The 18,072-nt window shown below is 49.8% G+C and overlaps 1 protein-coding gene across 9 annotated transcripts in view; it reads right to left on the bottom strand.

Moving 5' to 3' along the window:
- Positions 1 to 18,072, bottom strand: part of ZMYND8 (zinc finger MYND-type containing 8) — a 423,241-nt gene that overhangs the window by 25,393 nt on the left and 379,776 nt on the right. For all 9 annotated transcript variants that reach the window (XR_003858448.1, XM_029614639.1, XM_029614638.1 and 6 more), the window contains one exon: positions 4,767 to 5,006. Coding sequence is in view for 8 of the 9 variants with exons in the window: in XM_029614639.1 (XP_029470499.1) it covers positions 4,767 to 5,006 (240 nt within the window). In the remaining variant the exon portion in view is untranslated. The remainder of the gene's footprint in view (positions 1 to 4,766; positions 5,007 to 18,072) is intronic.

Below are 18,072 nucleotides of genomic sequence, written 5' to 3'. Positions count from 1 at the left end.
AAGAGGTCCGTCTGCAGTGAGATTCCCCAGGTCTGCGAACCACGGCCATCGGGGCCATTCGGGGGCCACGAGAATGACCGGTCCGCGATGGAGCTCTACTCACGGTAGAACCTTTCCCACTAACGGCCACGGTGGGATCACGTAAAGTAGCATGTCGGAGGGCCAGAGAAGAACCAGCGCGACCACCCCCTCTGAACAATGCTCCCTCCGCCGGCTGAAGAACTGGGGAGCCTTGGCGTTGGATAGCGTCGCCATGAGGTCCAGGTGAGGGGGACCCCCACCTGTGCACAATGAGGTCCATCGCTACGTCTGACAACTCCCACTCGCCGGGATCGAGAAGTTGTCGACTGAGAAAGTTGGCTTGAACATTCTCCTTGCTTGCTATGTGGGAGGCCGCCAGGCGATCCAAGTGCCTCTCTGCCTAGAGAAAGAGCTTGCTGGCCTCTAGCGCCATTAGACGACTTCGAGTCCCCCCTCGTCGATTTATGTAAGCCACCGTGGTGGAATTGTCTGATAGCACCCAGACTGCTTTGTGGCGAATCAGAGGAAGAAAATATTTGAGGGCCAGGTGAACCGCTCGGGCTTCTAGACGATTGATGTGCCAGTGAGACTAGGACAGGGACCAAAAACCTTGAGTCATTTGAGATTGACAGACGGCCCCCCAACCAGGCATCTGTCATCACTATGGCCCAAGAGGGAGTCAAAAGAGGCATCCCCTTGAGAAGGTGTGCTGGAGAGAACCACCATTGAATATTGGCAATGGAAGAGTCGGAGAGAGGAAGAATCTCCTGGTACTGTTAGGACAATGGCTTCCAAAGGGATAATAAAACTTTCTGTAAAGGACGCATATGAGCAAACGCCCAGGGGACGAGATCGATCGTGGAAGCCATGGTCCCTAGAACCTGTAGGAAAATCCCACGCCATGGGAAGCGGTAGAGAGACGAAAGTGTTCAACTGATCGATCAGGCTGAGTGTCTGCGAGTCTGAAAGAAAAACTTTCCCGACCAGAGTGTTGAAAAGAGAGCCCAGGAATTCTAGCTCTTGTGAGGGCCGAAGATTGCTTTTGGAGTAGTTAATTATCCATCCGAGAGGTGTGAGTAGGTCTAGAACTCTGTTTACCGCGTGCGTGCAAAGAGCAGCGGACTTGGCCCTTACCAACCAGTCGTCTAGATAAGGATGGACTAATATTCCTTCCCATCGGAGAGCTGCTGCGACTACCATGATCTTGGTGAAAGTGCGGGGAGTGGTGGCGAGACCGAATGGGAGGGCCCGAAACTGGAAGTGCTGGCCTAGGATCTGAAAACGAAGGAACCTTTGATGTTCCCGATGGATGGGAATGTGAAAATAAGCCTCCGTCAGGTCGAGGGAAACGAGGAACTCGCTGGGACGGACCGCCGCAATTACTGCATGCAGGGTTTCCATCTTGAAACGGGGAACCTTAAGGGCTCGATTGATCCTTTTAAGATCCAGAATGGGGCGAAAGGAATCGTCCTTTTTGGGAACAACGAAGTAAATTGAATACTTGCCGGCGCCCTGTTCTTGCACCGGAACCGGAAGGATCGCCCCCAATTCCTGAATTCTCAACAGGGTGTGACAAACCACAGGTCGCTTGGAACGGCCGCAAGGGGACACGATATATAGATCCGGCAGGTCCCTGGCAAACTAACGCATAGCCACGTTCTATCACCTCGAGGACCCAGAGATCGGATGTGATTTTGGCCACTCCTCGGGAAACAGAGAAAGACGCCCACCTAAGTTTCGTGTGGAGGAATGGACTGGCCAAATCTCACTGGGGAGCTGACTTAGTGGTCGTGAGTTGCTGATGGCCATCTCGGAAACCTCGACGGCCGCGAAATGAATGGGACCAAGACTGGGACCTGGACATGCCTCCCCTGGGGAAGGAGCCAGGTTTCCCCTGAAGCGAGTGCGAATCGGGGAAAAAAGACTTTGACTGTTTGGGACGGTCCTCTGGCAGCTTGTGGACCTTGTTCTCACCCAAGGACTTAATAAGCTGCTCCAGGTCCTCACCAAAAAGCAACTTGCCCTTGAAAGGAAGAGTGCCCAACTGAGCCTTAGAAGAAGCATCAGCGGACCAATTACGTAACCAGAGAAGACGTCTGGCCGAAACCACAGAAACCATATCCTTTGCTTGGAACCGAAGCAAGTCATAGAGGGCATCCGCACCATAGGCTATAGCGCCCTCCAAACGTTCAGCTTGCTCAGCCTCTGCAGATGGGAGGTCCTGTGTGCTGAGTAACTGTTGCATCCACCTAAGGCTTGCCCGCTGCATGAGACTGCTGCAAATTGTCGCCCGGACTCCGAGAGCTAAAACCTCAAAAATGCATTTTAAATAAAATTCAAGCTTACGGTCCTGCATATCCCGTAATACTGTGGCGCCCACCACCAGAATGGTGGTACGTTTCGTCTCTGCGGTGACAGAAGTATCTACCTTTGGAATCTTTAACATGTCCAGGCAGTCCTCAGGAAGTGGGCAGAGCTTTTCCATTTATTTATTTATTTATTTATTTATTTTTATTTTTTATATGCCGACATTCTTGTGTAATATACAAATCATACCGGTTTACATTAAAACAGGAGATGCAGGAAAAAAGTTACCTTTGTCAAATACATTTAACATTAATAACAAAGAAAATTGTTAACAAGGGATAACAACTATGAAAAAAGAGAAAGGTAAACAAAAGCGGAAGAAACATAGAAGTTAAAAAGAAAAAAAAACGAAAAAAGGTAGCACCAAGGGGTGCACAAAGGGGAGTGGCCCCTTTGTCGCGCCCCTTCGGCGCGCAACGCTAGGTGGAATGGCGCTGCTTACCGGCTCGATGCTGGGCTGGATGACATCACAAGGGGGCGGGTCTCATGCTCACTGTTTTTCTTCATAGCGATCTCCATTCACATTTTAAAGCTCATTTTTTTCATAGCTTTTCTCTTCAGTGAAGCATCTCAAAAGTGCCCGGTGCTGGTGGGCCTACCAACTTGAAGACCCGTCTCTGGGGTCTCCCATTCCCTGAGGAGGAGCAAGCGGTGCATTGGATGAAACGGGAAAGTACGCGGTAACGCCCTGAGTCCTGCCAGGACTGGGTCTGCGTTTGGCGTCATCGCCGCCGCCACAGAATCATCTGGTGGGGCATCAATTCCCAATTCCTGGAGAACAAAGGGAATAAGAGGCTCCAGTTCCTCCCGCTGAATAAGCGCAGGACACGGGGATCATCACCCTCCAGCGGGGGGGGGGGGGGGGGGGGGCGCTTGAGCCATGGTATCATTATCCCATACATCAAACGGGTCTAAAGGAGGCCGGCTGGGGGGGGGGGGGGGGGGGGGGGGGGGGGAGTTCCCGGGACTACCCGAACCTTAACCGAGCCCTGAGGGTCCGGAACAACATTGGGGGACGGCACAGGCAAAAAAGGAGGTTTCAGGGGAGGGGGAACAATTGGAGGGGGGTCCATCTCCCTTTGTAAGCTGGCCAAGTATGATTCATGCAACAAAAGAACAAAATCTGAGGAAAAACGGGTCGGTGCCGAATTTGTCACGGGGGGGGGGGGGGGGGGGGGAGGTCAGAGCCACCACCCCGAGAGCGAACCGGGCTCAAATCAGAGGGAAAAAGTGGCGAAATCGGGTCTCCTGCCCCCAGAGAAGCAGGAAGTGTTTCATCAGAAAAACCTAAAATGGCCGCCGCTCCCGGGACAGGAATGGCTTGGCAGCACGTTGGGGAGCCCTTCCCTGAGGTCTAATCATTGGCGGTCCGAAAGAGGAGCCTCCCCCCTCTCCGAAAGACACCTGGAGCATACCCCCTCGCGGCAGAGTCGGGAGGCTGACTCTCCACAAGCTACACAGCAAAGCGGCCGCGGCATGAAGCAGGAAGCAGCCGTGATACTAATTGAAAACAGCTGACCGGGGAGCCCCTGAGAAGATGGGCAGGAGACTGAACCCCGCTCCCTCCTCACAAAATAAACTGCTGCTTTTTTTTTTTTTTTTAGAAAGACCAAGAATTTGTTAATAATAATTTGCTCTGTGAAAAAGAGAGATACTCTTAACCCAATAAAATATTCTATTTTATTCACAGAGGCAGGGGAATGTTCTTCCTCCCTGAAAGCTCAACCGAGGAATAGGCATCTTGGGGCATGGCAGCAGAGAAAAGTGGGGAGAGGGACTGGCACCACCAGTATCACCCACACAAGGTCACCGGAAAAGGAACCTAGGCTGATAAAAATCAAGGGGTAAAGCCCCCCTAGGAACCCCAAGAGAGAGGGAGACAGGACTGTCTGCCCTATCACAGTCGGAGAAAAATTCTCTGGGGTTTTTTTTGTTTGGGTTTTTTTTTTTTTTTTTTTAAATACTTAAGAAGCAAACTAAAAATGTACTTGCGTAAGCTTGCTACAGAAGAAAGAAGAAAGCACAGAGGGCAAGCTAACAGGGAACCAAGGGGTGAGCTGTTCCACCTGCTGGAGGCAGACAAATACTGAGGGTTCCAGGGTGGGTTCCATCCTTATATAGGCTGCCCTTAGAACTTTGGTCTGTCTCCACCTGCTGGAAGGGGGGCTCAACCCATGGTCTGGAGTGATTGGGTACGTACAGGGAATAACAGATTTATTCAGGCTTAAGTTTCAAGAAGTGAAGTCCGACAACGGGGACACTTGTCCTTGAACTCGCATACTTCAATAAACCTGGTAGGCTATAAAAGTCCCACCAACCTGTTTTGTCACTTTATCTAAGGCTTCCTCATTCTCTCCTTGTGAATCCTTCTGACTTACCTGACTGCGTGCAGGATTTCATGTGCTCGGGCCAGTGCGCTTGCTGACAGGGGTAATCACAGTAACTTGTATTCCAGCAGCAATAGAAAATCGCTTCCTTCTTGCAGTTGGCACACCACTGCTTCTTCTTGGTTTCATCCACAGCTTGTTGCTTCTCAATCTCCATCTGCTTCTTAACTTCAGCTATCAGGCGATCTCGTTCCTGCTCCAGACTCTGCCGCATCTCAGCCATCGTCAGCTCTAAGGAAGTACCACAGATTTCATGTTACACCACAAAAGAAAGCAGACAAACTCTACATCTTACAGCAAATAAAAAAACTCCAGCTACTCATTTCCCAGGCTTCTTCTAGAAATCAAAAACCAAAGACGATATCTCTGAGAAAGATCTTTCTTCAAAAAACCCCTAAAAATGTTACTGTTCAAGAGTGCATTCCCCCTCAACCTAGACGACAACTAACTACCCTCAACTCGTCCCTCTTCTGTTGATGCTAACTAGTATTCCACCCCCTCTCCTCTGACCCCATAGTCTTTTCTCCTTCCCCAATATTTTGTATTGCCCTTCCCCATTCTCCAATGTCTGAATATGTTTTATAGTGTACTCCGCTCTGAATACGTGCTTTTAAATAAATACATACATACATAATTCCATATACCAAACACTGCATTCAAAATGTGCATCACCCCAAACTGGAGATGTACTACTAAAAGCACTTTATTGTATTTTTCTGGACTTGTTTCTGCTTAATTTGAATTTTTATACTGCCATAAAAAAGTAGAAAAGCAAGGAATGGTATTTCAATAGCTAAATATCTGAATTTAAGAATTAGGAAATAGAGGTCAAATTATAATATATCTAGACAGTACATAGAAATATAATTTGATCTTAATTTCCTAAGTATAATTCTTAAATTGACACATTCAGCTATTGAAATACCATTACTTGCTTTTCTACTTGTTGATGGCAGTTGGTGAGTGAAGCTGTGGAAGCACCCTTTTGCCCAGTGGGACTAGATGCCCTGCCCCCTACTGACATCTGGGCGCCAGCTAAGAGGAACAGATCATCACCGGAGATGCTTCAATTCTGCCTGCATTCTCCAGCTCCCTACCTCCAACACGGGAGCTGTTACCAGGTATAGCAGCACCCCTTTGCCTGGTGGGGCTAGATGCCCTGCCTCCTACTGATGTCATCTGGGCACTGGACTAAGAAGGAAGGACCATTGCCAGAGGCGCTGCATGCCAGTACATCATGTGCCGAAGGAGCGAGACAAAGGGCCTGCCCTTATGTTCGCCCCTTCATTCACCACTGTGCAAGTATATCCCATTGAAGTTCTGTTCCATCCTGCTGAATACGGTCAGTGAATTTACTGGCATAAACTCATTCAGATTTTTTTCTCATTACTGTAAAATGCATATCCTGAGAATGTTAGGTAATGGAAAATATGGTGATCATGGACATATCACAAGGCTACTTGCTGCACTTCAAACTTTTTTTTTTTTAATTTAAACTTCTTATATACCATCATAGCAAATACATTTGATCAAAACAGTTTACAAATAATTCTAATTTAACAAAATAAAATGTAAATATAAAATAAGGTAGAGTTTTTAGAATAATAAAGTTAGAGCAAAAATACAACTGGTAACATATCAATATAAAATAATAATTTTATGTCTATAGAAATTAATAAATCTACTTTACTAAAACAGAAAAGATAGAACTAAGATAGTTATTTCAACTATAGAAAAATAGAAGAAGAGAGATACCTTGCCTCTTATTCTGTGTTTTTAAATGTTTCTTTAAACAGATATGTTTTTAATGCCTTCTTAAAATCCTTACTATTGGAAATTTGGCATAGTGAATTTGGTAGGGCATTCCAATGTATAGGTCCTGCAACCGAAAATGCTCTCTGTCGGGTTACACTCAGTCTAGCTAGTCTTACAGACAGAATATCTAAAAGGCTCTTGTTTGAAGATCTGAGTTCTCTTGATGGTTTGTAGATTCTTAAAAGTAGAACAGAGCCATATGGAGTTAGAACCTTTTAATAGAGAGTGAATTATGGTTAATATTTTAATAAGAGTCCGATATTTGATAGGTAGCCAGTGTAGATTTTATAGAATAGGAGAGATATGTTTTTTTAAAGGTGTGCCACTGAGAATGCGAGCTGCAGTGTTTTGTATTAGCTGTAATGGTTTGATAGTTGATTCTGGTAGACCACTTATGAGGGCCGCTCCATAAAACAAAGAGATGATCGGAAACTCTGAAATCATAAGTGCAAGAAAATGCGCTTAACATCCAAACGGCGTAAATCACCACTAGCCGAGCTAGCAATATCCTCCTGAGAAAAGGCAGGGAGCTCCACTGACTGATTGATATGAAAGGAGGAGACTACCTTTGGCAGGAAAGAGGGAATCATCTTTAAAGAGACCCCCGAATCAGAGAACCTCAAGAAGGGTTCTCTACAGGATAAAGCTTGCAGTTCAGATACCCTCCGGGCTGAACAAATAGCCACCAGGAACACTGTCTTAAGCATGAGGTCTTTGAGCGTGGATCGACGTAGAGATTCAAAAGGCACCTCGCAGAAAACCCGAAGGACCAGGTTAAGACTCCAAGATGGGCATGTATGCCGGACAGGCGGATTCAAATGCTTAGCCCCCTTAAGAAAATGCTCCACATCCGGATGGGCTGCTACCACGTAACAGTCTAATTTCCCCAAAAGAGAGCCAAGAGCTGAGACTTGAACACACAAGGAGTTGAAAGACAAGCCCTTGGAGAGACCATTCTGGAGAAAGGAGAGAACTAGAGAGACCGAGACCCTGCGCGTCGAAACCCCAAGTTCCGCACACATGTTATCAAACATTCTCCAAACCCGAACATACACCAGCGACATAGAGGTTTTACGAGCCCACAACAGCGTGGAGATGACTTCCTCCTTATAGCCTCTCTTTCTTAGACGCCTCCGTTCAAAAGCCAGGCTGCTAGATAAAAGTGATCCGCCTGCTCGAAAAATACGGGACCTTGTCAGAGGAGATTGTGGAGGTGGCCGAGTCGAAGAGGGCTGTCTGACGCGAGATTCACGAGGTCAGTGAACCACGGTCTGTGGGGCCACTCTGGCACAATGAGAATTACCGGCCCGTTGTGAACTTCTACCCTTCGGAGTACCTTTCCCACCAGAGGCCATGGGGGAAATACATAGATGAGGACATCGCTGGGCCAGGGTAGGACCAGAGCATCCACGCCCTCCGAGCTGTGTTCCCTTCTGCGAATGAAGAACCTGGGAGCTTTTGCGTTTCTCAAGGTGGCCATCAAGTCCAGGTGGGGAACCCCCCCACTTGTGTACGACTAGGTCCATCGCCTCTTCTGACAATTTCCATTCTCCGGGGTCGAGATACTGACAACTTAGGAAGTCGACCTGAACATTCTCCTTCCCTGCAATGTGTGAGGCCGCCAGGCTTTACAAGTGATGCTCCGCCCAATCAAACAGCTTGCTGGCCTCCAGGGCCAACAGGCAACTCCTGGTGCCCCCGCTGGCGACTGATATAAGCCACCGTATTTGCATTGTCTGAGAGGACTCTCACCGCCTTGTGACGAAGCAAGGGAAGGAAGAACTTGAGAGCCAGACGGACCGCCCGGGCCTTCAGACGGTTTATATGCCAATTGGACTGGACTGTGGACCATCAGCCCTGAGTCAATAGAGACTGACACACCGCCCCCCAGCCAGACAGGCTGGCATCCGTCATCACCATCATCCACTGGGGAGACTCCAGGGCATTCCCTTCGAGAGATGGTCGAGAGAGAGCCACCACCGTATGCTGAAGACAGTAGATTCGGGAAATGGTAGAATTGCCCAAAAATCCTCCGAAACCAGCTTCCAACGGGCAAGCAAAGCTTTCTGCAAGGGTTGCATAAGCGCAAACACCCAGGGAACCAAATCTATGGTGGAGGCCATGGAGCCCAGTACTTGAAGGTAATCCCAGGCCGTGGGCTGCGAGAGAGATATGAGAAGCTGTACCTGATTCATGAGCTTGAGCGCCCTGGCTTTGGGTAGGGAGACCTTAGATTCACGGGTGTCGAAGCAAGCTCCCAGAAATTCCAGAACTTGAGAGGGTTTGAGGTTGCTCTTTGAGTAGTTGACTATCCATTCGAGGGAGGTAAGCAGCGATACGACATGGCTCACTGCCGTCACACAGAGCTCCATCAAATTCGCCTGGATAAGCCAGTTGTCCAGATAGGGATGGACTAAGACTCCTTCTTGCCGAAGAAAAGCCGCTACTACCACCATCACCTTGGTGAACGTGCGAGAAGCGGTAAACAATCCGAACGGAAGAGCCTGAAACTGCAGGTGCCGACCTAGAATTTCGAAGCGAAGGAACCTTTGCGAATAGGGATATGCAGGTAAGCCTCTGTGAGGTCGAGTGAAGACAGAAACTTGCCGGAGCGAACTGCCACTATGACTGCCCGCAGGGTTTCCATTTGAAAATGGGGAACCTTGAGAGCCCGATTGACCAACTTGAGTTCTAGGATCGGTCGGAAAGAGCCGTCCTTCTTGGGCACGACGAAGTAAATGGAATACTGGCCAGATCCTTGTTCGTTTGGAGGAACAGGAAATATGGCCCCCTAGCTCCAGGAGTCTGTCGAGGGTTCGACACACCGCAGGCCTTTTCCAAGTGCCGCAAGGAGATATCAGATGGCAGTTCGGAAGGTTTCGAGCAAATTCTAAAGTGTAACCGTTTCCAATCACATCCAGGACCCCGTAGTAATTTTGGCCCATTCCCCGAGACAGATGTCCATCTAAGACGGGAACGGAGGAATGGGCCTTCTGCATCTCATTGTGAGGACTTGGCACCGGATCCTTGGGGGTTTCCATCTTGGAACGGCCAACGTCCCAAAAGGAATGAGGCCATGCCTGAGATTTGGAGGGGGTATTCCACTGAAAAGACCCACATGGCTTGTTGTACCTGTGCTGATCTCTGAAACGAGAGCACGAAGGAAAAAAGGATTTGGACTGTTTAGGGCGGTCCTCAGGCAGCTTATGAACCTTGTTGTCTCCCAAGGAATTAATAAGCTGTTCCAGGTCCTCCCCAAAAAGCAACTTACCCTTAAAGGGAAGAAAGCCCAACTGCAACTTAGAAAAGGAATGCGCCGCCCACTTCCGTAGCCAGAGGAGTCGCCTAGCGGAGAGGGTGGAGACCATGGCTCTTGCCTGCACCGAAGGAGATCATAAGGGGCATCAGTGCCATATGCAATCGCCCCTTCAAGATGCTCTGCTTGTTCGGCCTCTGCGCCGGGAGATTCTGGGTGTTGAGTAATTGTTGAACTCACCTAAGGCTCGCCCGTTGCATGAGACTGCTACACACTGTCGCACAGACCCCTAAGGACAGCACCTCGAAGATTCGCTTGAGGTATAGCTCCAACTTGCGGTCTTGAAGATCTTTTAAAGCCGTTGACCCCACCACTGGGATGGTATTGCGGACACCGAAGCATCAACCTTGGGGACTTTAAGCATGTCGAGGGCCGGATCTGGCAGGGGATACAGTTTATCCATCGCTCTGCCCACCCGAAGGCCAGAAACGGGGGATTCCCATTCCCGGAGTAGGAGCTGCATAAGCCAGAATGATACGGGAAGGTACGAGGTGGAGCCCGTAAGCCAGCTAGGACCGGATCCACGGTGCAGGAAGTGGATGCACTGGCAGAAGTGGAGGCACTGGTGGTATCTTCTGGTGGGACTTCAATCCCTAGTTCATCCAGAACAAAGGGAATAAGCAGATCCAGCTCCTCGCGTTTAAATAACCGCAGGACACGTGGGTCATCTCCTTCTACGGGTGGATTCACAAGCAGCAGAATCAGAATCTGGCAAAGGAGCAGGCTGTGGAGGGTGAAGAGTTTCTGAGCCCCCGGGTACAGTACGGACCCTAGTAGCCCCCTGCAGGTCCGGTGGGCCAGAGCCCTGGCCACCGACCAAATGAGGAATCTTAGCTGGTGGAGGGCCCGGAACGGGATCCCCCTATGCCTCCAAGCTTGCCAAAAAAGACCTGTGTAGAAGCAGCACGAACTCTGTGGAAAACCATGGTAAGGCTCGTCAGGTACCTGTGGGGGAGGGGGTCCCTTGAGAATCAAAATTTGTAACAGGGGGGCTTATGGGGCTTAAGTCAGGCGGAGAGTGTAATAAATCAGGATCCCCTCCCCCCTGAGGCTCTGAAACTGCTTCGAGGTCTGGGCACAAAATGGCCACCGTTCCCACGATTTTCTGAGGGAGGGCCGGCCCAGACGCACGCTTAGTGACCCGACCCCGGGTCATTGACTTAGAAGCAGTCCAGGAGGGTCCTTTCCCTCCGGGTAAGCAGACAGAGCAGAGCCCTTCGCGGGAGAGCCTCGAAGCAGGATCCCTGCAGGCGAGGCAGAGAGGTGACCTCTGCATTGGGTGGCAAGAAATTAGCTGAGCTGATAAAAAATAGTGAAGCAGAGGAGCCGGCAAAACAGCTGTGAGGTACTTAAATCCCTGCCGTTCAGCGTAACAGCCACATAAATAGACTTTTCCCCTCTGCTTCAGATTAAAACAAGCAGAAATACTGTCTCCTTTAATCCCCTTTGTTTTTTGTTGTTTTTTAAACTTTGTTGAACTTTCACCACAACAGAGGAATAACGTCGTCTCTGCAAGGGGACCTGAGGTAAGAACATCTCAGGGGAGACCAAAACAGTAAGGGGGAGTGACTGGACCACCAGTATCACCCCTGTACAGGGAAATTGTTATGGCTACCGGGAATTGGAGTCCTAGGCTGAATAATCAAGGGGAAATCCCCCCTAGGACTCCTTAAGAGCTAGGCGACAGAACTGTCTCCTGTAAATTTAAAAACTCTGTTCCAACCTTTTTTTTTTTTTTATATATTTTAATACTTGCTTGACCCAGTGTAGGAGAAGAAAACACTGAAATATCTCTGAGAAGATGAACCGCAGGTTCGTCTGACTGCATCTGCTGGAACCAGAGAAATACTGAGGAGCGCAGGGTGAGCTATGCCCATATATGATATGCCTTTCAGTTATTTTTTTCTCTGGTTCCATCTGCTGGTCAGGGGACACAACCCGCTGTCTGGACTGATCCGGGTACGTACAGGGAATTATTGATTTCTGAATCTTGACCTACAGACACACTGTCATACTCAACAAGATATGTCCAAATGAATTTAAACCAATATCCCAACCCAGGCCCAATCGCCATGGTGGAAGCCTATTAGCTGTTATTTATTAACCCTAGGAAAATACTAATTAACATTAATAGTCCATATGAAATCCTGCTCATCTCAACTTCATTGGTCAACTTATGTTGGTATATTGTCCTCCTGGGCTTTTAAATGCTGACCTGCCTCCACTACTGTAAACATTGTCAACATTACCAGTAGACTTAAAAAATACAATTGCTGCAGGTGATTTCAACCTATACATTGATAATATACCCCTATCTTCTACAGCATTGACACTATTAGATGTCATGGCTGGACTGGGTTGGGAACAGTTGGTAAACTCAGCCACTCAAACATGGTCATATATTACATTTGGTTTTTGCAAATTCTAGTTTTGTTGACTTAAATGCTACAGATATGAGTATTAATAAAATAACATAGTCTGACCACTACCTAATCTCATTGAAATGTGTAATTAAAATAGACAATCCAAAAAATCTGTAAACAAGGAAAAAATACTAAGAAAAACAGCTGACCCTAAATAATTTATTGAAATTCTGTTGCCAATGTTACCTGACGCATCGGCCGACAATATCATTGATGTTATGGATGATTGGAACAGTTCCATCACAACTGCCGGCCAAAACCTCACTAAGGAAACGCACCCTCTCCACAGCGGGTCCTCCCCTTTGGAACTCGATCCCACTGGACCTCCGCCAAGAACCCTGCCCTCTGGTTTTCAAAAAGAAACTAAAAACATGGCTATTCAGCCAGGCATTCCCGGAGGGTTAAGGTCCGATGAATGGTGCTTCACAGCCGTTCCTCTACTCATTACACTGTAAATATGTCATTGTAAATATGTTCTAATTGTACCAAATCGTGTTAGCATTCATGTTTTTAATTGCATCCCTTTTGTTCACTGTAAGTTTGTATCAACCTAAATTCGTATTAACCTTGTTCCATGTATCTGCCTCCTGGGGCGACAGTTCAGTTCTCTGTAAACCGGTGCGATATGTATTCTATACAGGAACATCGGTATATAAAAATAATAAATAAATAAATAACTGTAATGGATTCCATTGCGCCAGAAAGCGCAGTTGCTTACCTGTAATAGGTTTTCTCCGAGAACAGCAGGATGTTAGTCCTCACACGTGGGTGACATCATCCTATGAAGCCTGGCATGGAAAACCTTTGTCAAAGTTTCTAGATGCTTTGACCAGCACACTGAGCATGCAGCTATCCGCACGCCCACGCGAGGTCCCTCTTCAGTCTCGGAATATAGAAGAAAAATACGAGCGAAAAAATAAAACAAACTGAAAGGAGAACCCAACTCCATGGGAAGGCAGGTGGGATTCCTGAGGACTAACATCCTGCTGTCCTAGGAGAACACCTGTTACAGGTAAGCAACTGCACTTTCTCCTAGGACAAGCAGGATGGTAGTTCTCACATGTGGTGAGTACCAAGCTCCAGACTGTCCCTGAGAACAAGAGACCAACAGCTACCGAACAAGGTTGCCAGGGGATGTGGTTAGTGCAGTTAGTGTAGCTGAGTTCAAAAAAGATTTGGATAAGTTCTTGGAGGAGAAGTCCATTAATCAATTATACTTAGGGAATAGCCACTGCTATTAATTGCATCAGTAGCATGGGTTCTTCTTAGTGTTTGGGTAATTGCCAGGTTCTTGTGGCCTGGTTTTGGCCTCTGTTGGAAACAGGATGCTGGGCTTGATGGACCCTTTGTCTGACCCAGCATGGCAATTTCTTATGTTCTTAAGGTACCAAAGGGCACAACACAACTGAGGCATTTTAAGTCAGTAGGGGACTGTCTGGTTCCCACCAAAGCACGAAGAGCTGGGTTCAGACCTGGAACAGGTTGCGCAGGACGGATTGACCAAAGGCACTATCCTGACACACATCTTTGTCCAAACAGTAATGAGCTGCAAACGTGTGAAGAGAACTCCAGGTTGCAGCCCGGCAAATCTCGGCGATGGGGACCTCACACAAATGAGCTACTGGTGCTGCCATGTCCTGCACAGAGTGAGCCTTTACTCAACCGGCGAGCGGAAGGCCTGCCTGCTGATAGCAAAAGGTAATGCAATCTGCCAACCAGTTCAACAAGGTCTGCTTACCCATCGCCCTTTCCAGTTTGTTGGGATCAAAAGAGACAAAGAGCTGAGTGGACTATCTGTGGCTTGCTGTATGATCCAGAAAGAAAGCCAAGGCCCTTTTGCAGTCCAAGGTGTGAAGGGCTCATGCCCCCGAGTGGGAATGAGGTTGAGGGAAGAAGGTGGGTAACATGATGGATTGATTAAGGTGGAAATCTGATACCACCTTGGGCAGGAACTTCGGAGGCATACGCAACACTGATCATGGAAGAACTTCGTGTATGGTGGGTAGGTCACCAGAGCTTGAAGTTCACTGACCTTACGAGCTGAAATAATCACTCTCAGGTCGCAAAACTGCAGCGGCTTAAAAAGGGGTTGCATGAGCCATGCCAGGACAATATTAAGGTTCCAGGCTATGACAGGAGGCCGAAGAGGGGATTTCAGCTGGAGGAGACCCCACATGAACCGACCCACCAGAAGTTGAATGGAAACCGGCATGCCAGTGACCCCCCAATGGTACATGCTGACAGCACTCAGGTGGATCCTGACCGAGCTGATCTGAAGCCAACTCGGAGAGTTGCCACAGGTAGTCCAAAAGCTGAGGGAGGGGGCAGGAGAAAGGATCCAAGTCATGCTCCATACACCAGATGGAAAATCTTTTCCATTTCAAGCTGTACGACTTTCTGGTGGAGGGTTTTTGGGATGTTACCAGTATCCGGGAGATGCAGTCCGAGCGCGCCAGAAGCTGAAGGACTATGTGCTCAACATCCAAGCCGTCAGGGCCAACGCTTGGAGGTTTGGATGGCGCAGAGTGCCCTGATTCTGAGAGATGAGATTAGGTGCCGTCCCCAGCTGACGGGGGCCCACACCGATAAGTCCTGCAGAAGCAGGAACCAGACTTGACATGGCCAGAAGGGCGCCAGCAGGATCATGGTCCCGACATCCTGTTGAAGCTTCAGCAACATCTTCAGCAGGAGCAGCAGAAGGGGGTACGCATATAGCAGGCCTCTCCCCCAGTGGAGGGAGAAAGGATCACAGGCTGGATGTCCGTCCCCCAACAGGGAGCAGAATGTGCTCACCTTGTAGTTGTGAGGGGAGATGAAGAGGCATGCCCCAGCAGCGAAACAGCTCAGCCGCCACACCCAGGTGGAGGGACCACTCGTGGGGCTGAAAGGAGCGGCTTAAGCGTTCCACTAGGTCAGTCAGACGACCCAGCAGGTATGTAGTAAGCAGACACATCCCCTGCGAGAAGGCCCAAGTCCACACTTGCCCCGCCTTCAGGCACAGCAGGAATGAGCCCGAGCCTCCCTGCTTGTTGATGTTCCACATCGCAACTTAGTTGTCATCCAAGGACTTCCTTGGATGACAACTGGTCCCTGAATATCCATAAGGTGTACCGGATTGCCCGAAGCTCCAGAAAGTTTCTCTGACAGTGGGCTTTGGAGGCAGTTCAGAGATCCTTCGTGTGGATACCGTTCACATGGGCTCCCCAGCCCTGAGGGGAAGCATCGGTGGTTAGAAACACCTGGGGTGGAGAGGCTTGGAAGGGAAGTCCTTTTTCCAGGTTGGAAAGATCTTCCTATCAGGAAAGGGACCCTCGCAGAGAGTCCCTGATTGCAACAGGAGCCTCGAAATCCTAGGAAGCCTGTCGCCACTGGGACCGCAAGGTCCACTGGGCCCTCTTCATGCAAAGGTGAGCCAGAGGTGTCACATGGACGGAGGCCGCCATGTGGCCCAGCAGGCGAAGTAGGAGGCGGGCTGGTATCTTCCGGCTTTTCCGGATAAGGGTAGCAAGGCAAAAGCGGTTGCTCAGTCCCTGGGCAAAAAAGCTTTTGCCTGTGCCGTGTCCAGTCTGGCGCCTATGAAGTCCAGCTGAGGAGACGGGTAGAGATGCAACTTGGGGAAGCTGATAACAAACCCCACGTCTACACCGTCAGGGCCAGAGCATGCAAGGCTCCTCAGTGGAAGTCGCTCTTGAGCAGCCAGTCATCCAGATAGGGGAACACGTGCACTGAGCGATGCCTGAAGTAGGTGGCCACCACCGCTAGGCATTTGGTAAAAACGCAGGGGGGCTGTTGCCAGGCCGAAGGGCAGCACTTTGTACTGCTAATGTGCTTTCCTGACCACGAAGCGGAGGTACTTCCGGTGGCTGGGGAAGAAAGCAATGTGCGCATAAGTGTTCTTGAGATAGAGGGAGCAAAGCCTGTCTCCTTCTCTGAGGAGCAAGAGCAGCGTGCCCAGAGAGACCATCTGGAACTTTTCGCCTATGAGAAACTTGTTCAACGCCCAGAGGTCGAGAATGGGGCACAAACCACCATTCTTTTTCGGAATGAGGAAGTACCTCAAACAGAACCCACGGTCCCGCTGAAGGAGAGGGACCGGTTCCACCACACCCACCACGAGGAGGGCAATGAGTTCCATCTGGAGTATGACCTGAAGGGCGGATGAACCCCACGATGGACATGTGGGAGAGGTCTCTGGTAGCAGACTGTAGTTTAGACGGTACCCCTGACGGATGATAGTGAGGACCCATCGGTCCGATGTGATCTCTTCCCAGCAATGAGCAAAGCTCAAGAGCCTTCCTCTGACCAGGGGATCCAACATCAGTGGGTACAGTCAACTGGCCTTTGCTCCCTCGCCGCCAGTCAAAAGCCCATGGCCGGGGCTTGCTGGGGTGCTGGCAGGAGCCTAGGTGTTCGTTGCTGATGAGGGTGGTCCCTGGAGCTAGTATGAAGCTTGCGAGCCTTGGAGGCTGGAGGATAATGCTTCCTCTGCCTGCAGAAAGACTTCTGGGATCCTGGCCTAGAAGACTTTCTGACCGAGGACGGGGCGTCAGAAGTGCTAGCGGAAAGCTGTTGAAGGGTGTCATGATGGTCCTTCAATTGCGCTACTGCATCCCGGACTTTATCCCCGAAGAGGTTTTCACCTGTGCAGGGGAGATCGGCTAGTCTGTCCTGGACCTCCGGCCAGAGATCTGAGGCTCTGAGCCATGCCATTCTCCTGGCACCAATGCCAGCCGCAGCTACGCAGGCCGCAGTCTCGAATACATCATAGGTGGAATGCACTTCGTGCTTCCCAGCCTCGAGACCCAGCAGGACAATGGACAAGAGGGCCACCTGTTGTTGTTGAGGAAGGCCCTCTGTGAAGTCCTGGACCCTTTTCCAGAGAGTGCGGTTATATTGAGTCATACAGAGCTGGAAGGCAGCCATGCGGGCCACCAGCATGGTGCCTTGGAAGACTTTCCTGCCCAGGGTATACAGCTCCCTGTGTTCACATCCCGAAGTGGCGGAGGCATGGGTGTGGGAGCGCCAGGCCTTTTTCAGGGCAGACTCCAAGTAGGTGGCATCGGCCTTTCTATTGATGGGGGAGATAAAAATGGGGTGCTCCCACATGCGGAGGAGGTGGTCCTTGAAAATGTTGTGGATAGGAACCATAATGATCTCCTTAGAAGCATCGACGACCTGGAGAACCTCCAGCATCTTATGATGCGTGTGCTCCTCAGTGAGCAGTTGAAAGGGGATGGCCTCAGCCATGGCTCTGACAAATGATTCCTGCAAAGGACAGGTCATCTGGGGGTGACCAGTATCACTCCTCCAGAGGGGAGGGCTCCAAGAAGGGGTTGTCCGAATAAACAGAGGATGATTCTGTGGAGTCATCACCCCAAGGCCCTTCTTCCTCACTATGACCAGCATGCCGTGGGCGAGGTCCGTGAAGGGCATCGGCCCTGGGCTCCAATGGCTTCGGAGGCCTTGAGGGCACCGTGGGAATTGACGGTTTCCCTGGCATCGAGGGGACCAGAGGCCACGGGAGGCTGGAAGGACCTGGTAAGGACTAGGGGAACCGTGGTCTAGGAAACACACAGTCCCAGCCATATCTTTCTCCTCGGAGGACCTGAGAATCAGGATTGCTCCGGTGGGGGGCATTAGTGGCCGCTGGGGAACAGAGGGTCCCTCAGGCACCGGCTGCATTGGAAGGGCACCCAGGAGGACATCCAAATGCTCCAGGAAGGGCATCAGCATCGATGACGGA

The sequence above is a fragment of the Rhinatrema bivittatum genome, chromosome 8 (assembly GCF_901001135.1).
Source record: "Rhinatrema bivittatum chromosome 8, aRhiBiv1.1, whole genome shotgun sequence".
In the NCBI taxonomy this organism is placed as follows: domain Eukaryota; kingdom Metazoa; phylum Chordata; class Amphibia; order Gymnophiona; family Rhinatrematidae; genus Rhinatrema; species Rhinatrema bivittatum.
This window is presented reverse-complemented; position numbering and strand designations above follow the sequence as displayed.